Source organism: Schistocerca serialis, chromosome 10, assembly GCF_023864345.2.
Source record: "Schistocerca serialis cubense isolate TAMUIC-IGC-003099 chromosome 10, iqSchSeri2.2, whole genome shotgun sequence".
Classification (NCBI taxonomy): domain Eukaryota; kingdom Metazoa; phylum Arthropoda; class Insecta; order Orthoptera; family Acrididae; genus Schistocerca; species Schistocerca serialis.
In genome coordinates this window covers 183,460,233-183,483,900 of record NC_064647.1, presented here as the reverse complement: position 1 = coordinate 183,483,900, position 23,668 = coordinate 183,460,233, and the positions used below count along the sequence as shown (strand labels likewise).

General features: G+C 40.3%; 1 protein-coding gene across 9 annotated transcripts in view; it reads right to left on the bottom strand.

Annotated features, from left to right (window-relative positions):
- The window catches only part of LOC126425006 (zinc finger protein 271-like), an 87,104-nt gene extending 68,136 nt beyond the window's left edge, over window positions 1-18,968 (bottom strand). For 6 of the 9 annotated variants that reach the window (XR_007576244.1, XR_007576243.1, XM_050087908.1 and 3 more), the window contains exon 1: window positions 17,079-17,525. Coding sequence is in view for 7 of the 9 variants with exons in the window: in XM_050087908.1 (XP_049943865.1) it covers window positions 17,079-17,444 (366 nt within the window). In the remaining 2 variants the exon portion in view is untranslated. The other 3 variants (XM_050087909.1, XM_050087910.1, XM_050087911.1) reach the window with 2 other exon arrangements.
- Window positions 18,969-23,668: the final 4,700 nt, after the last annotated feature.

Below are 23,668 nucleotides of genomic sequence, written 5' to 3'. Positions count from 1 at the left end.
CATACGGTGAGTCAGCTCTAAAAAAAAATGTTTATTAGTGGTACAAGCTCTTTCGAGATGGCCAAGAAGATGCCAATGACGAAGCTCACTCTGGACAGCCCAGCTCATCAACAACTGATGATAATGACAAAGCTGTGAAGAAAATTGTTTTGGAAAATCATCGAATTACTGTAAGAGAAGTTGCTGAGGATTTTGACATATCGGTCGGCTTATGTCATGCAATTTTTTTTTTTTTATGTTTTGAGCATGAGACAGGTGTCAGCGAAGTTCGTTCCAAAACTTCTCAATTTTGATCAGATGAACCATTGGATGAGCATCACTCCGGAGCTCTTGAATGACATCAATGATGATCCTGATTTGCTCAAAAGGATCATAACTGGTGACGAAACATGGGTTTATGGTTATGACATCAAAACCGAAATGTAATCATACCAATGGAAAAATCTGGAGAGGCAAGTCAGAAAACAGAATGTCGAGTTTGATCAAATGTAAAAGTTTTGTTCAATGTGTTTATCAATTACTGTGGCATAGTGCATCACGAATTTTTGCCTCAAGGTCATATGGTCAATAAGGAGTACCTTGATGTTATGCACCGTTTGCCACAAGCAATACACAAAAAATGTCCAGAAGTGTGGAAAAAGAATTCAAGGCTTTTGCATCACAACAATCCACCTCCTCAGTCATCATTGCTTGTGAGAGATTTTTTTGGCCAAAAACAATGTGACAATCATGCCTCAGCCACCATATTCATCGGATTTGGCCCCCTGCGACTTTTTCCTGTTCCCAGAAATGAAGAGACCTATGAAAGGATGAAGATTTTCAACGAATGAGGAAATAAAAACTGCATTGCCGGAAGTACTCGAGGTTGTACCAAAAAGTGCCTATGAGAAGAGCTTCGAGGAATGGAAGAAGCATTGGCAAAAGTGTATTGTATCTGACAGGGATTACTTTGAAGGGGACAACAAGAATATTGATGAATAAATAAATATTTTTTCATAAAAATATAAAGTCATTTTACTTTTTGAACACACCTCATATATGAAACACAAATTATTAAAAAGTGCGGTTCATAAGAAAAGTTGCACAAAATATGGTTTATCTCACTGTAGTGTGTTTACAACACTGTAGTCACCTGACCAGAAGTCTTGTTCCTCCTGCCACCGAACTTCACTAATTCCCACTATATCTAACTTTAACCTATCCATATCCCTTTTTAAATTTTCTAACCTTCCTGCCCGATTAAGGGATCTGACATTCCACGCTCCGATCCGTACAACGCCAGTTTTATTTCTCCTGATAACGACATCCTCTTGAGTAGTCCCCGCCAGGAGATATGAATGGGGGACTATTTTACCTACGGAATATTTTACCCAAGAGGACGCCATATTTAATCATACAGTAAAGCTGCATGCCCTCTGGAAAAATTACGGCTGTAGTTTCCCCTTGCTTTCAGCCGTTCGCAGTACCAGCAAAGCAAGGCCGTTTTGGTTATTGTAACAAGGCCAGATCAGTCAATCATCCAGACTGTTGACCTTCAACTACTGAAAAGGCTGCTGCCCCTCTTCAGGAACCGCACGTTTGTCTGGCCTCTCAACAGATACCCCTCCGTTGTGGTTGCACCTACGGTACGGCTATCTGTATCGCTGAGGCAAGCAAGCCTCCCCACCAACGGCAAGGTCCATGGTTCATGGGAGGGGTTATAAACACAAAATCAAATAGGGGTAATGCAAGAGTAGGTTTAATAATGAATAGGAAAATAAAAATGCGGGTAAGCTACTACAAACAGCATAGTGAACGCATTATTGTGGCCAAGATAGGTATGAAGCCCACACCTACTACAGTAGTACAAGTTTATATGCCAACTAACTCTGCAGATGACGAAGAAATTGAAGAAATTATTCAGATAGTGAAGGGAGAAGAAAATTTAATAGTCACGGGTAACTGGAATTCGAGTGTAGGAAAAGGGAGAGAAGGAAACGTAGTAGGTGAATATGGATTGGGGCTAAGAAATGAAAGAGGAAGCCGCCCGGTAGAATTTTGCACAGAGCACAACATAATCATAGCTAACACTTGGTTTAAGAACCATGAAAGAAGGTTGTATACATGGAAGAACCCTGGAGATACTAAAAGGTATCAGATAGATTACACAATGGTAAGACAGAGATTTAGGAACCAGGTTTTAAATTGTAAGACATTTCCAGGGGCAGATGCGGACTCTGACCACAATCTATTGGTTATGACCTGTAGATTAAAACTGAAGAAACTGCAAAAAGGTGAGAATTTAAGGAGATGGGACCTGGATAAACTGACTAAACCAGAGGTTGTATGGAGTTTCAGGGAGAGCATAAGGGAACAATTGACAGGAATGGGGGAAAGAAATACAGTAGAAGAAGAATGGGTAGCTTTGAAAGATGAAGTAGTGAAGGCGGCAGAGGATCAAGTAGGTAAAAAGACGAGGGCTAGTAGAAATCCTTGGGTAACAGAAGAAATATTGAATTTAATTGATGAAAGGAGAAAATATAAAAATGCAGTAAATGAAGCAGGCAAAAAGGAATACAAACGTCTCAAAAATGAGATTGACAGGAAGTGCAAAATGGCTAAGCAGGGATGGCTAGAGGACAAATGTAAGGATGTAGAGGCTTATCTCACTAGGGGTGAGATAGATACTGCCTACAGGAAAATTAAAGAGACCTTTGGAGATAAGAGAACGACTTGTATGAATATCAAGAGCTCAGATGGAAACCCAGTTCTAAGCAAAGAAGGGAAAGCAGAAAGGTGGAAGGAGTATATAGAGGGTATATAAAAGGGCGATGTATTTGAGGACAGTATTATGGAAATGGAAGAGGATGTAGATGAACATGAAATGGGAGATACGATACTGCGTGAAGAGTTTGACAGAGCTCTGAAAGACATGAGTTGAAACAAGGCTCCGGGAGAGCAAGTCCTGACAAAACTCTACCATCTGGTGAGCAAGATGTATGAAACAGGCGAAATACCCTCAGACTTCAAGAAGAATATAATAATTCCAATCTCAAATAAAGCAGGTGTTGACAGATGTGAAAATTACCGAACAATCAGTTTAATAAGCCACAGCTACAAAATACTAACATGAATTCTTTACAGACGAATGGAAAAACTAGTAGAAGCCGACCTTGGGGAAGATCAGTTTGGATTCCGTAGAAACACTGGAACACGTGAGGCAATACTGACCTTACGACTTATCTTAGAAGAAAGATTAAGGAAAGGCAAACCTACGTTTCAAGCATTTGTAGACTTAGAGAAAGCTTTTGACAATGTTGACTGGAATACTCTCTTTCAAACTCTAAAGGTGGCAGGGGTAAAATACAGGGAGCGAAAGGCTATTTACAATTTGTAAAGAAACCAGATGGCAGTTATAGGAGTCGAGGGACATGAAAGGGAAGCAGTGGTTGGGAAGGGAGTAAGACAGGGTTGTAGCCTCTCCCAGATGTTATTCAATCTGTATATTGAGCAAGCAGTAAAGGAAACAAAAGAAAAATTTGGAGTAGGTATTAAAATCCATGGAGAAGAAATAAAAACTTTGAGGTTCGCCGATGACATTGTAATTCTGTCAGAGACAGCAAAGGACTTGGAAGAGCAGTTGAATTGAATGGACAGTGTCTTGAAAGGAGGATATAAGATGAACATCAACAAAAGCAAAACGAGGATAATGGAATGTAGTCAAATTAAGTCGGGTGATGCTGAGGGAATTAGATTAGGAAATGAAACACTTAAAGTAGTAAAGGAGTTTTGCTATTTGGGGAGCAAAATAACTGATGACGGTCGAAGTAGATAGGATATAAAATGTAGGCTGGCAATGGCAAGGAAAGCGTTTATGAAGAAGAGAAATTTGTTAACATCGAGTATTGATTTAAGTGCCAGGAAGTCATTTCTGAAAGTATTCGTATGGAGTGTAGCCATGTATGGAAGTGAAACATGGACGATAAATAGTTTGGATAAGAAGAGAATAGAAGCTTTCGAAATGTGGTGCTACAGAAGAATGCTGAAGATTAGATGGGTAGATCACATGACTAATGAGGATGTATTGAATAGGATTGGGGAGAAGAGAAGTCTGTGGCACAACTTGACCAGAAGAAGGGATCGGTTGGTAGGACATGTTCTGAGGCATCAAGGGATAACCAATTTAGTATTGGAGGGCAGCGTGGAGGGTAAAAATCGTAGAGAGATACCAAGAGATGAATACACTAAGCAGATTCAGAAGGATGTAGGTTGCAGTAGGTACTGGGAGATGAAGAGGCTTGCACAGGATAGAGTAGCATGGAGAGCTGCATCAAACCAGTCTCAGGACTGAAGACCACAACAACAACAACAACAACAACAACAACAACAACAACAACAACAACTCACTGTAGTAGTATTATGAACCATTTTCTATGTTCTTCGACTGAAAAGGTAATAAAAAGTGGTTAAATCTCGTCTCATCAGATCTGATGCACGGAGAGTTTAAGTCCTTCCACTGGTATCATTGGATACAGTTTTGTGAGAATGTTACATCTTCTGATAACACAAGTGCCCAGTTTGGCAGGAAACACAATAACGGAACTAATCCACGTGGATGCAAGAAGCAGGCCTGCACTTCGTAAGTTCGCAAGACCAGTGACTGCCATACACACTGGCAACAAATCCATATATGTCTGTTAACAACATTTCATTCACCATAGCAATCACTGTCTCTGCTCTGCTCACTACAGAAGTGTTCTGATCCTTTTTTGCTATACCTTTGTTAATAGGTATTACAATACAGAGCTTATGGGTACCTGGAATCATTCTTGCATTCTTGAAATGTTGCCACAGCTTGGCAATGTCTTGATGATGAGAAGCAAATGTATATTGGAAGGAATATAAAGGAATATTTTCTTTGTACCATAGAATACTACAAGTGCATCCCAGGTAATGCTAAATGAGCTAGAATGAATCAGCAGCCAGATCAAATATTGGATGTACTGGATACAAACATGCAGGCAAATCAAAATCAAAAAGCCTCAAAAATGCACCTTCTCAGGAAAAACCAATTAAAAGACTTGGCCCTTCAGGCCGAGTATGCCATTTAAACACGGACGGCTGAAAGCGAGTATATATCCAAACTCCTAATAGATAATGATACTGGTGCAGTTCTGATATAGGCAACACATGCTCCAACTATGGAAGACCTGTGTGAAAGGGGTAGGATGCATGGCTACGATCTTCTGGGTGTTCCATATTGCAATGTGTATGGTGTTACCACCTGCGTAAGGACAAATATCGAGTATGAGCGCCTCATTTAACAAATACAGAAAATAAGATCCATTATGTCTTGAACAGATGAAGGAGACCATTATAAATAATATTTCCAAGCCACCAAATGTGCCTGGCCACTGGATATTATGCCAATTAATGCATACTCATTGGTTTTGCTGATGATTTTTATAGTCACCATGGTCATTGGGACTACCCACATGACAATGAATGTGGTACTGCACTCAACGACTTGGCTGAAAATGAAGATCTATACCTGGTTTATGGTTCCAAGGATTTGGGATCTTTCAGATTGGCCGCTTGGCAAAGGTATTAAAATCCCAGATCTCTGCTTTGTGTCCCAGGACTGCAGAGGGCACCCAGTGCCTATATCCAGAGAAGTTACACCTAGCATAGTCCATATCGATTCAGGCAGGCTAGGAAAAAATCTTACCTTCATAGTCTCGGATGTTACTGAATTTAGCATATGTTAAAATGAAAGACTAAGTAAGGAACATGTATTTTTTTGCTTTCTCCAAAAAATGTCTGCTCCGAGATACAGCCCTCCAAAGATGACACTGCTAATACCATTTTGAAGATGTGAATTTTGGAAAAAAAAAATGGTTTGGTTTTTTAATGAAAGATAATTGCTTTATAATTACAAAGAAATTCTCCATTTGGACTTACCTGTCAAATTTCTTTTACTATAGTGTCCTGAACTTAAATTATAATAAAAATGCCAATCCATATTTTTTTGTTTTTTGTTGATTAGCACCATATAGTTCTACATTCCCTGAAAATGAGACCTTCCACTTTTAGGTCAAATAGGTTTTATAAACAACTGAAATTTTTGCCATACATAAAACCTTTTTTATCATCACATAACAGGCTCGTAAAAATCAAAACCTAGCCTTATTTAACATAATTTTACTTTTGAATGATGAGCAAGAGACTCATTTTTGAAGCGTTTTAAATGGTTCCAAAATACATGTGAAAGGTCCAAAAACTTAAAAAGGTTTCAACTTGTACAACTACTGTGCACTCTTTTTTGCACTGAAATTAGCCAGTCAATGAACTAAAAATATGTTCAACTGCTTCAGCATCTTCCTTTGATATAGAGTGATGCCTTCCTGTTGAACCAATAGGAAATGGAGCACTTACAATCTTCAAAACATTGTGAACAGGAAGTGAGCACTGATGATTGCTGTTGTCCTTCAGCTGGAAATCTATATCCAGCAGCTAGTCGATGTGGTAGCATTAAGTTCATTACAATTTCGTTTAACTCACAACTGGTTTCTATAACCACTGCACTCCACCAGCCACAGTCACACACACACACGCCAAAAACATCCCATTTCTCAGGTTGTGAATCCGAATATTATCATGCTGTTTCAGAGTTGTTGGCTGAACGAACAAAATTTCTTCTTTCTTGATCTTTAAAGTGCTTGCAATACGAGTTCACCCATCAATCTGAGTCCAAATATATGTCTTCTGAATTGCTTTCACAGTAGTAGTTTATTTGGACCATTCTTTTTTCTGCACACGGAATTCTTTGCTTTCTTCTTTGGACAAAAGAACGAGGACTGTGGATATGTAAGATTTCATGACTGGTAAAATCTTCAGTATTCTGAATTGCAGCAGTATTTGGTCTGGAAAGGTTATGTTTTGTAGCATGGTGCTTCAGCAGGCCTCCTACGTCATCACAATGCACTTTCCCATGACCAGTAGCACTGTATACTTAGTCGGCTGGCACAAGTGACTTACTCAATTCAAACAGTTGGTAATGATTTTTAAAATGACTAGGAGTACAATCAGAAATAATGACGGTCTCTGCCCCTGTTTGCAATTGAAGAATTTTGTGCATTGCTATCAAAGCATGTGCTGAGTCATGTCCGGGGTCATCAATTATAACTGCAACACTTGTAGTCTTGTTTTGAAAATATGTCACTCCTGTAAAAACTGAAACCTGGTCATTACTCCAATGATACCCTTGTACTTCTTGTGGGAGAATTACACACCAGTTCTCCGCAAAATCACCGGGAATTACTAAACATAGTTCTTCAGCCTGTACACACCCTTTCACTTCTGCAGTTTGTTGTTGTTGCAATTTCTTCAGATTCTGGTGTGTTACTGGTTTCACTGACCATTTACCAAGTTTATCAATGAAAATGTCAAAGGCAACAGTTTTCTTAATTGGTTTATTTTCCTTCCATGTTGCATATGTCATTTCTGCAGAGTTATCTGCTACGTCTTCTAGGCCAAGTGTCTGTAGAGACAGTCCTCCCTTTCCACGGCAGTCACCACAGTCTTGAAACAAACAACTCTCTCGCTTTACATCACAGACTACTAATGACTTCAAATGCCCCGCCTAGGTGTCATATGTCACATGCTCCAGCAAGTTCTTCAAAGTCACCACACAAAGTTCAAAATTCATGCAGTGCACTCAGAGTCATCTCTAGGTGGGCGTGGAACTACCCAGTTAGGTTGAATTGCATAAAATTTTGATCTTCCAATATGTGAAGTTGCATAGTTGCTCTTATAAACTGCAAAAATTTCTTTACTACTGTGAGTTGTGTACCTCTTCACTTCTAGAACATTTTGACCTTTAAGGTTATAGTGTCTTTTCTGTTGGTACTCTGGCAAGAACAGTCCCATTTATCTTCCAGATAAAATGACTGCACTATCTGAACTTGAGCTGCTTCAACAGGATGACCATAATAGGGATCTGGTCTTCCAAAGACTCCTTTTACAGACCTCACATTTCTTAATTTGTCTACCGTGTATTTTGATACTGATGGAACATGGTTCAAAATTATTTTCTTTGAAAACATATCTGGAATAATAGTTAAAACTTGCACCTTTTCACTGAAGGATGCACAATATTCAACAGCTGAATAGATATTTGTGAAAATTCCTGGCTCAAGGGGCAAGAGTGCTTTGGTAATTCTTCTTCTGAAGATGGAATTTCTACTTTGAAGAGTGTGGGCAATTTTGCTGTAATTTATTCATTCATAGCTTTAGTAATTTCTTTGCACTTTCTTGGTGCATAGAGCATACGACTCTACTTCTCTGACCACGGTTTCTTAACATGACTGACACCTACATATATAGTTGACTGACTCAGGGTATTTAATTCCTCCTCAACTGATGAAAAATCTGCATCATCTGCACCATGGGAGGTTTCACCTTGTTCAGATACTATCACTGTTTTATTCTGTCAAAACATTTAGAACACAAAATGTCATCACTGGAAACATCTTCACTTTCAGTCTTCAAATGAGAACATTTATTCCCAACCCGAACAGAGTCTGTTACATCTCTTATTGATATACAAATAGTCAGCACACTTCACTCTCCTGTGGCCCCAGTCAGAAGACATTTCAAACAGTCCTTTTCACAAAACACACTGCAACTATGTCAACTGGCAAATTCCTCATGAAAACAAAGAACTCACTGGATGGTCTCATATTCCTTAGAAGCCTTTTCAGTAAACAAATTAACACTGAACAACTACAATACAGAAACCTGCTATGAATAACCACAACAAAGACACTGACAAGAGACTACAACAAAGTGTAAGAAATATTTGTAACAATGAAATTGAAAAGAAATAAAACAACTTCAGTGAAAACATACATTACCCTTGAAAGTAGAAAAAAATGATTCTTTTAAAATAAAACCTGTCCAACTTAAAAGCAGAAGCTCTCCTTTACAGTAAATATAGTATTACATGGTACTAGTCAACAGAAAAAAAACTAACTTTTCTGGATTGATATTTCTTTTAAAAAGTTTGTTCTGTAAATTATACAAAACATCCCAAAGGTGACAGTAGAAGAACTTAGACAGATATGTCCAAGCAGAGGATACCACTGTAATCATAAAGCAATTATCTTTCAAACAGAAAAAAAACTAACAAAATATCTAGAACTATTATAGAGATACAGCATTTTAAAATTTTTTCCAAAATACGCGTCTTTAAAATGGTGTTCGCAGTGTCATGTTTGGAGGCCTCTATCTTGGGGCAGGATTATTATTTTTTTTTTGATAAAACAAAAAAATACATGTTTCTTACTAACTCCTGAATTTTAACATATGCTAAATTCAATAACATCCGAGACTATGAAGGTAAATCCCCTGCCTGAAGTGATACAGATTATGCCACCTAATTTCCCACACAGCCAAAATAGGCCAGTAATCCTCAATATGGGGCGCTCTGTCCAAATAGTGAGATCTGTACCACAACCCACATCGAATTTCCACAGTGATGACTGGAGGAGCTTTGCTGACCACCTAGATAAGAGATAAATATTTCTGTTTTATTCCACCAGAAACTAAAAACTACTCTTGATTTGTTGGGACCGTTCTTACTGATGCTAAGAAGTTCATCTTTCGTGGATACAGAAAGGAATATATACCAGGGTAGAATGTGCACGGCGAACCACTTTATGAAGAATATAGAAAAACTGGCGACAGCGATATTGCAGATGACTTAACTCCAATGTCTTGATACAGCTAGAAGAGCATGATGGTGTGAGACAGTAGAAAATGTAAATTTCAAACATTCAAGTAGAAAGGCACACAGACTTCTGTGTAAGGTTGGCAGAGCCTCCAATAAACCCATCACAAGCCTGGTCGCTCATGCACCCAAACTGCTAACCATTTAGTTGGGACACCTACATCATTCTGCGACAAACGACATACTTCCAAAATAAAATTCAAACTTACCTCTCTAAAAGCTCAGTGACCAAATGAATCCAATTTCTCTTCATCATGTACACTGACTGAATTGGATGAGGCCTTGAAACAAACTATACCTGGTCAGGATGATATACACCTGGAATCTCTGATAAACACGGATAACACGGATATGTTTGCATTGGCACACAACAGCAAGGTCATTAGTGCCCGTGCAAAAACGGATTGAGACAAGTGCCAGTAAAATACAAAAAACACGTAGATAAAACAGCACGTAAAACACAGGTAACAAAAGTTGGAAAACTATGTGCATACCCACACAGAACCATGGAATGAAGTATTGCATCAGTAATAAAACATTAACAACACAGGAAGAAAGTGGTATAAGGAGCTAAAACAATATACCAGATGGATGTGGCTGGCTGATCACAATAATAAAGAACAGAGAAGCCAACCACTCTGCAACACACTAAAACCTCCAGGCTAAAAGTTTAGGCCAGTGTACAAACACATCACAAAACTTTTAAAACCTTAGTCACACTCGTCTCATCATCAGCTAAAATAGAGAGCAGCAATATTTGCTTCTGGCCTCAAATCACGATACAAAATGCACTCCGTTAAAATATGGCGGTTAGAGATGTGCCTGCCACAAGCATCACAAAACGGGGGATCCTCTCGCCATAGTAAAAAGCTATATGTGAGAGGGCGGTGTCCAAATCCAAGACATGTGAAAGTCATTTCATCCCGCCTGAGCAACTGGAGGAGGAATGCCACGGCTGGGTTATTGACTTCACCATCCACAGCTTATTGAATGTCACCACCAGCCATTCCTTACCCCACAATTGAATGCACTTCCTGTCTAGTGCAGAAATGACAGCCTGCAAGGGAGTAGGACACAGTGCCACATCCTGTCCTCTGCAGGCCTTCTTGACAGCCCAATCGGCCTGTTCATTTCCCCATATCCCTACATGCCCTGGCACCCAGAAGAATGACACCTGCTTACCCTGCCGTTGGAGCAAGTACAGTTGGTCACATATCAGCTGGACCAACTCCTCAGCTGGGTACAGGCTCTGTACTGATTGTAAGGCACTAAGGGAATTGGAGCCAATGAGAAACCGTTTGCCCCAAATACGACACATCTGCTCCCGTGCCTTCTGAGAAAACAGTATACTTGTCAGGAAGGCGAATCCCTACGACATGGCTGCGAACACGACAGAGCAGCCAAGGAAATTCCCTTGCTTGGAGCTATCAGTGTACACTATTTTGAAATTATGGTGCATATCTAAAACATTAAAAAACAGATTGAAATGTAAAATCTGACATACAATCTTTTTTAAAATTCGTCAATTCTAAAATAAGTACGGGCTCTGGAGAAGCCGCAGTGGAAATCTGCTCCAACCGTGATGTAAAATGTGAAGACCGACCACACCCATCTCTAAAAGGCAATCCTGTGCACTAATCCCACAGGGCCTCATTGACTGCTGCTGGTTATGAAAAAGCCTTTCGAGAGGAGGCTGAGCATCGATATGGTAGGTGGGTGGGTGTGAAAAGTTTTTTATATGCCTGGTGCACCATAAGTAGCCATTGCCTGACACGAAGTGGCGGTTCACCAGACTATGCACAGAGCCTTGGTGGCCAGCCAAATACCTTCAAGGTGCACCACATCCAACATCTTTAAATAAGAGGGCCTCGCAGACCCATACACCGTGCACCCATAATCGAGCCGAGATCACAAATGTGCCCCTTTAAAACTGGAGCAGACAAGTCCTGTCTGCTCCCCATATACTATGGCTAAGACATTTTAAAATACTTGAAGCCTTGAGAGACCATTTTTTCGGGTCCTTAAGGTGTAACTACGCAAGCTTAGAGTCAAATATGAGGTCCAGGCACCTCACTGTGTCTTTAAAAGTAAGGACAGTATTCCTGATCCTCAACTCAGGAAAGTTTAAAATGGAACGAGAATGGTTAAAAAGAACACACACGGACTTCTCAGTGGAAAACTTAAAACCATTCTTCTGTGCCCAATCATCCAAATGTCGAAGAGTCAGTTGCAACTGACATGTTGTCTTTGCGAGGCTTGAAGAAGAGCAAAACACAGAGAAGTCATCTACAAACAAAGAACATTGGACAGGAGTTTTTACTATGGATGTAATGCTATTAATAGCTATGGCAAAGACAGCCACACTTAAAACGCTACCTTGAGGGACACTGTTCTCCTGCTCAAAGCTATCAGACAAGATGTCACCAACCTGGTATCTAAAATATCGTGGTGAGAGGAAGGACTGAATAAAACTGGGAAGACAACCACAAAAATCCCATTTGTGAAGCTGATCAAAAATAAGATGTCTCAAAGTAGTATCATAGGCCTTCTCGATGTCAAAAAATATACCTAGCAGGTGATGCCGGCATACCAAAGCCTGTTGTATAGCTGCCTCCAGAGGGGGGCAGGTCATCAAAAGTGGAGCGACACCTACTGAACTCTCACTGAAAGTGACTAAGGACTTGCCTGGATTCTAAGATCCAGACAAGGCGGTGCTTGACCATCCACTCCAAGGTCTTCCCCATGCAGCTAGTGAGGGCAACACTATGGTAACTACTTGGGCATGTACAGTCTTTCCCAGGTTTTAAAGGAGGAATTAAAATTGTCTCACACCACAAGTCAGGTAAGTGACCTGACACCCAAATGGCATTAAAAAGTACAAGGAGGGTATCTTTGTTTCGCGTTGTGAGGTGCTGCAGCATACTGTAGTGGATCCTGTCGTGACCAGGGGATGTGTCGCGAACTGCATACAATGCAGAATTCATCTGCCACATGGAAAATGGGCAGTTGTAATTTTCATCAGAGGTGGATCAGAAGTCCAAACTACACCTCTCGGCAACTGCTCTATGGCACTGGAAACCTGGATCCTGACTGGCTGTTGCAGTAACTGTGATAAAATATGCCGCCATTGTCTGGGCAATATCTTGGGGATTGGTTTGGAAATTCTCCTGATGGTCCCTACACAAATGAACTTTTGGTGGAACGATTAATGGTGTTCAGGAACTGTTGCCACCACCTCTTCTTGCTCTCTCTCGAATAATTCGGCGACATTTTGCCCTTGCCACCTTAAAGGCTGCAAGATTCTCTGCAGCTGGCTGACACTTGAACCTATGCAGAGCCACACACCTGGTCCTAATTTCAGAGCAGCATTCAGAACTCCACCAAGGGACAGGTTGCCTCTTCTGTTTTCCCGTGGACTGTGGTATGAATGCTGCAGCGGCATCGAGGATCAATTTGAAATGTGATCCACCCATTTCTCGACATTTGCAGAATGTTCGAACTGGGGCAACTGGCTATAAAGTGTCCAGTCGGCTCTAATGAGCACCCACTGCAGCAGTTTGCTTTTGGGTTCCACCCCATCTGGCAGGTAAATCCAGATCGGGAAGTGATCACTTCAGTGCAAGTCATCAACCACTTCTCGTTGATCAGTGTGAGCAAGAGCTGGAGAGCAATGCGAGAGATCAACAGCAGAGAACGATCCAGTTGCTGTGCAAAAGTGAGTGCTCTGTCCCGCATTTAGCAAGTATTCGCATGACACGAGAAGCCTCTCAATTGCTCTGCCCCTGGGGCAGATAGTTGCAGAGCCCCAAAGCACATCGTGTGTATTAAAATCACCACTGAGGATGAAGGGGCAGGGGAGCTGTGTAATAAGGTTGGTTATGACCTCTTCATAAAGTGCATCATGTGGGGGCAAGCAAAGGGAACATATTGTCAACGGATGATGCATGTGCGCTGATACAACTGCTTGTAAAGTCGTCTCAAGTGAGAGAGGCGAGGAGTGGTAGGCGGTACTGACGAAAATACCTAGGCCTCCTCTAGCTCTCTCTCCACTTGGGTTGTCCTTTTTGTGAAGTACATAGCCTCGCAGCTCAGAGGTGTACAACTGATAGAAATGAGTCTCCTGGAGACTCAGACACAGTGATCTACTCTGAGATAGGAGACTGGGTTCCTCCCCATGCATCCTGAACCCCTGCAAGTTGTACTGCAGGATGGGAGCCGTTTCATTGATGTTTAAATTTACCCCTATCTTTGCACTGCGGAGGTGAAGCACTTGTAGAATGTGGGGGAGTGGAGGGGCTGCCTGGATCCAAGGCACCTAACTCCATGATGTCCTCCTTATCGGCTAGATGCGAAGAATGTTGTCTCACAGCACTCAGGATAGATTTTGACTCAAATGTTATGAACCTATCCCTGCAACCCGTCCCTTCAAGAATGAGGGGGAAAGGGGACATTGAGAAGCACTCTGCTTGTTGTGTGCCTTCTTGACACTCACTACAGAACTGTTTCTGGTCTCTTATGTGGTGGCTGCTTGGATTGCTTTATCCTTGCTCATTTTGCCTTGGCCTGTACAAATGGAAGTACAGCTACTGGTGGTGGATGGTTGTACACTGGACGATGTCTGCGCTGAGGCATCAACCTTAGAAACAGATTTCTGCACCATGGAAGCACAATAAATGGACAAGACGGGAGCTTTCATCGCCTTATATTCCTTTTTGACATCAGCATAGGGGATCTGACCACTGACTTATAGTTCCCGAATTTTTCATTCCTTTGCACAAACAGGGCAGTCTCAGCTCCAGACTGGGTGGCTCCCAGAGCAATCACCACATTCTTGAAACAAACAAGTCTGTCACTGTATGTCACAGACTACTAATGACTTCACATTATGTGCTGTTGAAAAAAAAAAAAGGCCATTCTGCTGTAACATCAAAATCCTCCTGAAAATATGAAAAATCCATGAAATGGTTTTTGTTTCAGTGCTGAGCTACACATCCCCTGAAAAGTAATAAATGTGCTTTGTAGTTGGAAAGTGACATCATAAGAAACTGCTGAAACTGTATTCATTAGTATTTGCATCTCTGTAATAAGATACAAATGGGCGAGTTCCAACCTGTGTGAATTATTCCAGTGAAATCTCTGTAGGCTATTTCACCCAGAATGGCAAAGAACTAATTCTGCCCAAATTGCAATTACTTTGAATTCCTTTTTAGTGAGCTTAAAGAACTAAGTACTGCTGGGTGATAAGTAAATTGGTATCAGTAGTTGTAAACTTGATGCAAACACCTCAATGAAATGGTCGGCTGATATTGTTACATTCTCTCGCACTATCCTGCCTGTTGGTAATCAACACTTAATAGTGATTTCGTCAATGCAATTCATATCAGACAGTTCAAGCACGTAATCAGTGTCTTAGCACACTTGGACAATAAGGACATGCAACAAATGCTGCACAGTGTTTGTAGAATGGTGATGCCTGTTCTTCACACTTTGTTTGTTCTTTCAGTTTACACCCTGCAACCATTAACTTAAATTTCTGGTGCATCTGGCACAGCTGAGGCAACATCTGCAAGCACCGATGGGTTTGGTGATATTTGTTTTCTACATTTGCTGCCAAATTTTCCACCTAGCAATATGTTAGGACCCTTTTTTTACAAACTACTACTAAATAGTACTTCACAGTGCACATACACTGCAGTTTGAGTAAATACGCCACACCCATGAATCAAGCTAATTATGATAGGTTGGCTGTTCACAGCAAGAAATTTTCACCAATTGGTCAGAATAATAGCAGCTGCTATTTGCTGCTGTGCTGGACAAAAAAATACATAAGTAAATAAATAATAGTGGCTACATAGTTGCTTCACAGAATTTGTTAGTGCAGAAATTTAGATGACACAAATTTTTGGGCATGATGCCTTTGGTGTGCCACCTTGATATTAACAATTTTTATAGCAACAACATTACTTGTGAACTACAACAGTTTTTAATAATTTGTGTTCAATATTTATGCTCACTTCTGCATTTTGATAGTGCATTGAAGCCGGCAAAATAAATTTTTGGACATAATGCCTTCAGTGTGCCATCTTCATATCTGCCATGTCTATAGGAACACATTGGAGCAATATAATCTTTTTTTCTTTTTTATTCAAAAATATAAAAGGTGGTGTGATTTGAGACATTCAAGGTTAAAGATTAAGGTCAATGACCTCAAATGTGAAAATTGGGGACTAGTGCAGCAGGGGATACAACCCGTCGGCTTTGGACATTGACGTCACAAGTCGCCAATCGAGAAGCGATTCTTCTTAGTGTTGTAGCTCCCTTCAGTGGCTGATAATGTTTTTTGGCTTTTAAAAAAAAATCTCACGAGATAGAATAAACAGATCCACTTTATTAAGCAATCAGTAAAAAAACGAAACAAACATAACAGCAAAAGCGAAAATGGTAAACTGCTATCTGGCGACTTGTGACATTGTCCAAAGCCGACGGGTTGTATCCCCTGGTGCACTAGACCCGAAAATTGTTAGAAACCCACTATATTGCATGTCAGCGTAGAAATGTTATGGAATTACGCTTTTATGGCATGAGGCGCCTTACAAAAAAAGTACTTTCCTGTTTTGATTTTAATGATTTTCGAATTCTGAGTTATGCAACCTTTAGGTTCCCTGTAAGTTTCTATTTGATGGTCCCATATCATGCACAAATGATCTCACAAATAATTCAACATTTTATGTTACTTGAACCTTGTACTTCGTAATGGCTGTGTCGAAGTTATAATAAATGGGCCTACCAAACTTCTGATGACCATAACTTGAGCATTTTGCGTGCTCCTCTGATAATCTCACCTGCCTGGTCAAAACATCAATTACTGTTTAATTTCACTACATCACAGGCAAGAACTACATCTTTTTCAAATTCTGCTAATAACTTTGATCAAGGTTTCAAAATACTAACGTGTTTGAACGCTACATTGCTCGAGTCGTCTTCTAACAGTGATCTCACTAGGAAGAGAATATTTCAATACGTCCCTAACAAGTGATAACGCTTCATAAGATAGCCAATATGAAGTCATAGCTTCGCAATTCCTTCAGATGACTAGTTAGTACTCCTTTCATAACTATCTCTAGTTGACAATCAGAAAAAGAGCCATTAATCATTTTTGAACATGTTGTAATTCCAGTAACTACGTTTCCCTTATTTATATTTCCATAATTTCTAATGATTGACATACGCAAACACTGTCGCATCCATAGTGGTGTTCGTTTTCACAGCTAACGTTTTAACCAGTACTAATTAGTTTTAATATATTTACCTGTATAATACCCTCTTGGCGGTACCTTCGTTTCTGTGCCCACACGTCTGTATCATTACACTCATTACTAAACCCTATGCCGGCACCGGAAGACGGTAGATTTAGTGTTGGAACAGCATCAGTCTTCAATTTGCATTTCGAAGGAATGTTCAACAGTTCACTTTTCAAATCCCTTTCATAATCCGAATCAGTAAAATGTATTGAGCAGACACGAGCATTTTCAACAGAAAACTTATCTGCACGTTTACATGCATTTATCCATTTTTGTTTCGTCTCACTCTTTTTGGGAAATATATGAAACTTAATTCCCAACTTATTTACTTGTCTGCTATGGTTAGTACAACCGGCAATCGCGCAGCAAACCATTATTTTCCACTTAAAAACTTAATCTAACAAATCCGCCCATACACTGATAATTAAGGCGTAACTCTGTACTCAATCGCGTCACTAATAAACCTTCACACTGACGTAAGCAACATTGTTTTGGCTCATACGCAAGTACCACACAATACTGCTGGCAACTGACAAGTGAGCCCTGGTTGGATTCACTCTGACGTCAGCAGCGCAGCTTGCTACTGCGCCTACAGCTCGTGAACCATGGAAGAATAAGGGGAGATGGCGCTACGTAAACCAGCCGTACTACGTTTTGAAGCCATGGGGGCGACACTCTGACCAAAACATTGCCAGTGTGCTATAGCGCTGCGTGTATTACAGTCGCTAATTGCACCATGTACGCATGTAACGTCATCAGATTAGTTGTTTCAAAGTTTTTGTTTACAATAAAATCTCGTAAAGGCGAAATTCCGCGTTTCTTCTGATTAAAAATAGTTTTTAAAGTAATATTACGAATAGCCAGTCTTCAATGTAAACGATACAATTTTGTTAATTCAGTAATAAACGTGTATCACAAACTAAATAATAGAAACTGAAAACTAAGTTAGCTATACCCTCCCTCCAAAGCCCCATAAATACATCTTGTTTGTAATACGTACTGGGACATTTCAGTTACGTTACACTACTGGGAAACACTGTTCATTACCACCAATATTTACTGAAATACGGTACACAGAATGGCAAATCTACACAGTGTCCTGTTTAGGCCTATACTTTACGCCAGTTAATGTAGTGTTAGCTTTTAATTTGGTACATGATGAAGACAAAGTGAGTTACTCAACACTTCGATTATCGACGATACGTACGTATTATACTGAAACGTGAACTTGAAAACTAAGAATTTAATTCTTTGAATTAACATACCTTTCGCAAATGTTTTGGGTGTGTAGGGAAAACTGATGGTACAGCATTTTCTCGGAGCCTTACTGTTGAAAGGGAAGTTCGGTCTATGTCCTCTTCTCGGAAATGCTGAGAACATATAGTGCTCCATTTAGACGCACGCCAATTCTTCCTCCTCACGGCATTCTCCCACAGAGCTTTCCGACTTTCATTTTTAGGAAATCTAAAATCATTATACAGGAGAAAAACACGCTATAGTACAAGTACCGATGTAGCACACGTTCATCCACAATGAAGTTGTAAAATCACACTTAACGAGACAACTTACACATGAAATGTTATTCCCTTCGATTTCGCATCACAATCAGAACGATTCGTACATCCGACCACCACACAAGTCACCATAATAGCGCAAAATCCTTCCAAAAGCGAGCGACAAGCCTATGCACACAAGCTTACAGCAGCAATGTTTTGGTCGGATTGAGATGGCTACCCTCGGCTTCACATGGCTTCGCAGCTGTGACGTCACGGCGTCTCCCTCTATTCTTAGGCCGGTATTATACTATCAAATTTCTTTGTCCAATATCTTTGTCAAAGATATTTGATAGTGTAAATAGGGACTTTGTCAAATGTCGTCCAATATTTGATAAAATCTAGGGCCTCGCTGTATATTTGATCAAAGAAACCGCTTGTCTTCTGTTCACTGCAATGTGACGTGTTACCACATGGAGCGCTAGCATCACTGCAGCGTTCTGTCGTCTGTAGTGTTTTTATAACCATTGCCAGTAAATACAATTGGTGTGTGCCGACAACTACAAAATTAATAGATATGTCTGAAGCTGATGAGGCGCTTTACAACGTGAGGCACCCTGAATACAAAAATTGATTAAGAACATTGGAGACCTAACATAACCCTCTCCTGTAGCAAGGAATCGGAGTGTTATAGTGAGCCTGTCTTCTGAAGATGTAGCAGTTCTTAAGTGAATATTGTGCTTTATGATATGAGGATACACTTCATTGAGCACATACAGAAATGTATGCTCATCCATTCTTAAGTAATTGATGTACGACTTGACGTCTTCCACTGTAAGCTCACGTAACAAGTTTTGTTGAATGCTTTTATCGTGTCGTCATAAAACCCACGGCTTCACCCAGATTAGATTAGTTTTTCGTTCCATAGATCCGTGCTGAGGAGATCCTCGTGGATGTGGAACATGTCGATTTTTTTTAAGCTGAAATAATACTAATAGTATGAATAAATACAATACATCATTTGTTTCTATTAAAAATTTCGCCAATGGAGTAGAAGGAGTTGGCCAGTAGTAAGTCTTTCAGGCTCCTTTTAAACTGATTTTTATTTCTAACTAAATTTTTTATGTTTCCTGGCAAATTATTGAAAATTATTGAAGATGATTGTTCCTGAGTAGTGGACCCCTTTTTGAACTAAAGTAAGTGCAGTCCTTGTGCAGATCATTTTTGTTCCTGGTATTGTATGTATGAACTGAGTTGTTTGTTGGAAAAAGAGATATATTATTTACGACAAATTTCATTAAGAAGTAAATATACTGAGAGGCAGTAGTTAGTATACCCTGTTCTTTGAAGAGGTTTCTGCAAGAGGTCCGTGAATTTACTCCACAAATAATACGTATTACACGCTTTTGGACCTTGAAAACTTCTGTTTGACTTCAAGATTTACCCCAAAATATTACCCCATATGACATTATGGAATGAAAGTATGCAAGCTTTTTCATTTTTATGTTGCCTATGTCTGCTAACACTCGAATTGCAAATACAGATTTGTTAAGGCCTTTCTGCAGTTCTGTGGTGTGCTCCTCCCGACTGAATTTATTATCAAGTTGTAATCCCAGGACTTTTAAGACTGTCAACCTCGTATGTATGGTTCCATTTTTTCCCCCACTTCTTTTCCGCATGTGCACACAATGCAACTGGAGTACGTAGAACTGCTGCGGTTAATAACAAGTTGTTGTCAGCCATCTTGAACTTTGACGAAAAATTTGATGACAGTGTAATACCACAGTCTAATATAGACTGTGGTAATACCCCGTCTAGCGCTATGTCAAAGATCTTTGTCAAATATATTGGACGGAATATTGGATCACATCTTTGATCAAATCTTTGACAAAGAAATTTGATAGTGTAATACTGGCCTTACCTCCATGTCGTGAACATTGCATATCCGTGAGCTGAAACAAGATAGTTAAAGTCATAAACAAGTTAGATTGCGAGACCAACGAGAAAGGCAGTCCGCGGTGCGTATGTCACGAAGGTATGCCTTCGCTCGCTTACCTCAGCAAACTACATTTCTATACCTGTTAACTCGTAACTACGTGTGTACGTAACAAACGAGAATTGTATCTTCTACTAGAATCCGCTATTATGGAGTCTTACTGTTGTTAGTCCTGCAATGATCGGATGTCTATAAGCCTACATATAATTTGTTACGGCTGTACTGGGGTACAATAAAATTAAAATCATGCCAAAATAATTATCAACTGCATAAGGCACCACTTCTTGTATGAACTGAGGACTGTTAAGCAGAAGAGACTAAATGCTATAAGCAAGCTGTTATACCATTTATGTCGAGCATTGATCTTGAATACAATTTTGTTGTAGTACTGTTAATCAGTAATACTTCATAACACCAGTTTCCAGTAGAAGATGCAATTCTGGTTAGTACGTATATGCCCAGCTGCGAATTAACAGGTTTTGCAACGCGTTTTGTCTGCTGAGCCGAGCTACCATTGCGACGTACCGGTGCGCGCCGGGGCCTGTCTTTCTCGTGGGCCTCTATGCGAGGCGTGACGTCATTAGACTGGAACCTGACTCGGGGGAGGAAGCCGTGTCTCTGGTTATTGCGATCCGAATGGAGTTGACAGTTACCTGTTACACACGTAGTAGGGCAGTTAACCTGATTTCTGCAAAGTTCCTAATATTAATGCGATGATTACCGTTTTTACATGTGGCCTGAAGGCATTCTGACACTAATGTTTACAAACTTACATACGTACAAACACTAATACTTGTTGGTTGGTTGAGGTTGAAGGGACCAAACAGCAAGGTCATCAGTCCCTTGTTTCAAATGTGGTCCATACCGATTGTGTGAATCTCCGAAAAGTCAGAACAATAAAAGGGCAACGGCTAAAAAATGTAAAAGGGCAGTCATGTTGTCAATGGTAAAAACAAAATGAGGTAAGTCAGCAAGAGAGCGAACCCAACGCTATACTAGAGGCAGGAAATATCCCACTTCTGAAGCAGCAAAGGCAAGACCACCTGCGACTTAAAAGGTGCAACCGCTAGAATGTAGAAGTACGTATGGGAAAAGGAGACTAACCAATCCTTAAAAAAAATTTATAAGAACAGAGTAAAAGGGGAAGAAATGAGGATCTCGGTCATGGAAGGGATCGGAAATCTCCAAACACAGCTTACAGTGGCTAATACTTGTTCCATAGATCATGAATTTCTAGCATTTGTAGACTTAGAGAAAGCTTTTGACAATGTTGACTGGAACACACTTTTTCAAATTCTGAAGGTGGCAGGGGTAAACCACAGGGAGCGAAAGGCTATTTACAATTTGTCCAGAAAGCAAATGGCAGTTATAAGAGTGGAGGGACATGAAAGGGAAGCAGTGGTTGGGAAGGGAGTGAGACAGGGTTGTAGCCTCTCCCCGATGCTATTCAATCTGTATATTGAGCAAGCAATAAAGAAATGAAAAAAAAAGTTCAAAGTAGGTATTAAAATCCATGGAGAAGAAATAAAAACATTGAGGTTCGCCGATGACATTGTAATTCTGTCAGAGACAGCAAAGGACTTGGAAGAGCAGTTGAACGGAATGGACCGTGTCTTGAAAGGAGGGTATAAGATGAACATCAACAAAAGCAAAACGAGGATAATGGAATGTAGTCGAATTAAGTCGGGTGACACTTAAAGTAGTAAAGGAGTTTTGCTATTTGGGGAGCAAAATAACTGATGATGGTTGAAGTAGAGAGAATATGAAGTGTAGACTGGCAATGGCACGGAAAGCGTTTCTTAAGAACAGAAATTTGTTAACATCGAGTATAGATTTAAGTGTTAGGAAGTCGTTTCTGAAAGTATTTGTATGGAGTGTAGCCATGTATGGAAGTGAAACATGGACGATAAATAGTTTAGACGAGAAGAGAATAGAAGGTTTCGAAATGTGGTGCTACAGAAGAATGCTGAAGATTAGATGGGTAGATCACACAACTAATGAGGAGGTATTGAATAGAATTGGGGAGAGGAGGAGTTTGTGGCACAACATGACTAGAAGAAGAGATCGGTTGGTAGGACATGTTCTGAGGCATCAAGGGGTCACCAATTTAGTACTGGAGGGCAGCATGGGGGGTAAAAATCGTAGAGGGAGACCAAGAGATGAATACACTAAGCAGATTCAGAAGGATGTAGGCTGCAGTAGGTACTGGGAGATGAAGAGGCTTGCACAGGAAAGAGTAGCATGGAGAGCTGCATCAAACCAGTCTCTGGACTGAAGACCACAACAACAACAACAACAACAACAACAACAGCAGATCATGAATACGACATTTCGTAATGATGTGGAACAAAATTACAGTTCTTCATGAATACTTCCAGAGTGAGATTTTCACTCTGCAGGGGAGTGTGAGCTGATATGAAACTTCCTGGCAGATTAAAACTGTGTGCTGCACCAAGACTCAAAGGAGACGAGCTACTAGCAGAAGTAGAGCTGTGAGGACAAGCCGTGAGTCGTGCTCGGGTAGCTCAGACAGTAGAGCATTTGCCCGCGTAAGGCAGAAATCCCGATTTCGTGTCTCGGTCTGGCACACAGTTTTAATCAGCCAGCAACTTTCAGTGAATACTTGTTTTTGTTTCACTGCGAGTCTTTTGGTCCACCGTTTCCACAGGAGTGGAACACAAAATATCAGTTTGGTAGGCAACATTACTTTTTTGATGATTCCTCAATAAAAAGGGCGAAATGTTTTGTTATGCTTATGCTTTTGTTGTTGTTGTTTTTGTTGTTGTCTTCAGTTCAGAGACTGGTTTGATGCAGCTCTCCACACTACTCTATCCTGTACAAACTTCTTCATCTCCAAGTACCTACTGCAACCGACATCCTTCTGAATCTGCTCAGTGTATTCATCTCTTGGTCTCCCTCTATGGTTTTTACTCTCCATGCTGCCCTCAAATAATAAGGTGGTGATTCCTTGATGCCTCAGAACATGTCCTACCAACTGATCCCTTCTTCTAGTCAAGTTATGCCACAAATTCCTCTTCTCCCCAATTCTATTCAGTACCTCCTCATTAGTTATGTCATCTACCCATCTAATCTTCAGCATTCTACTGTA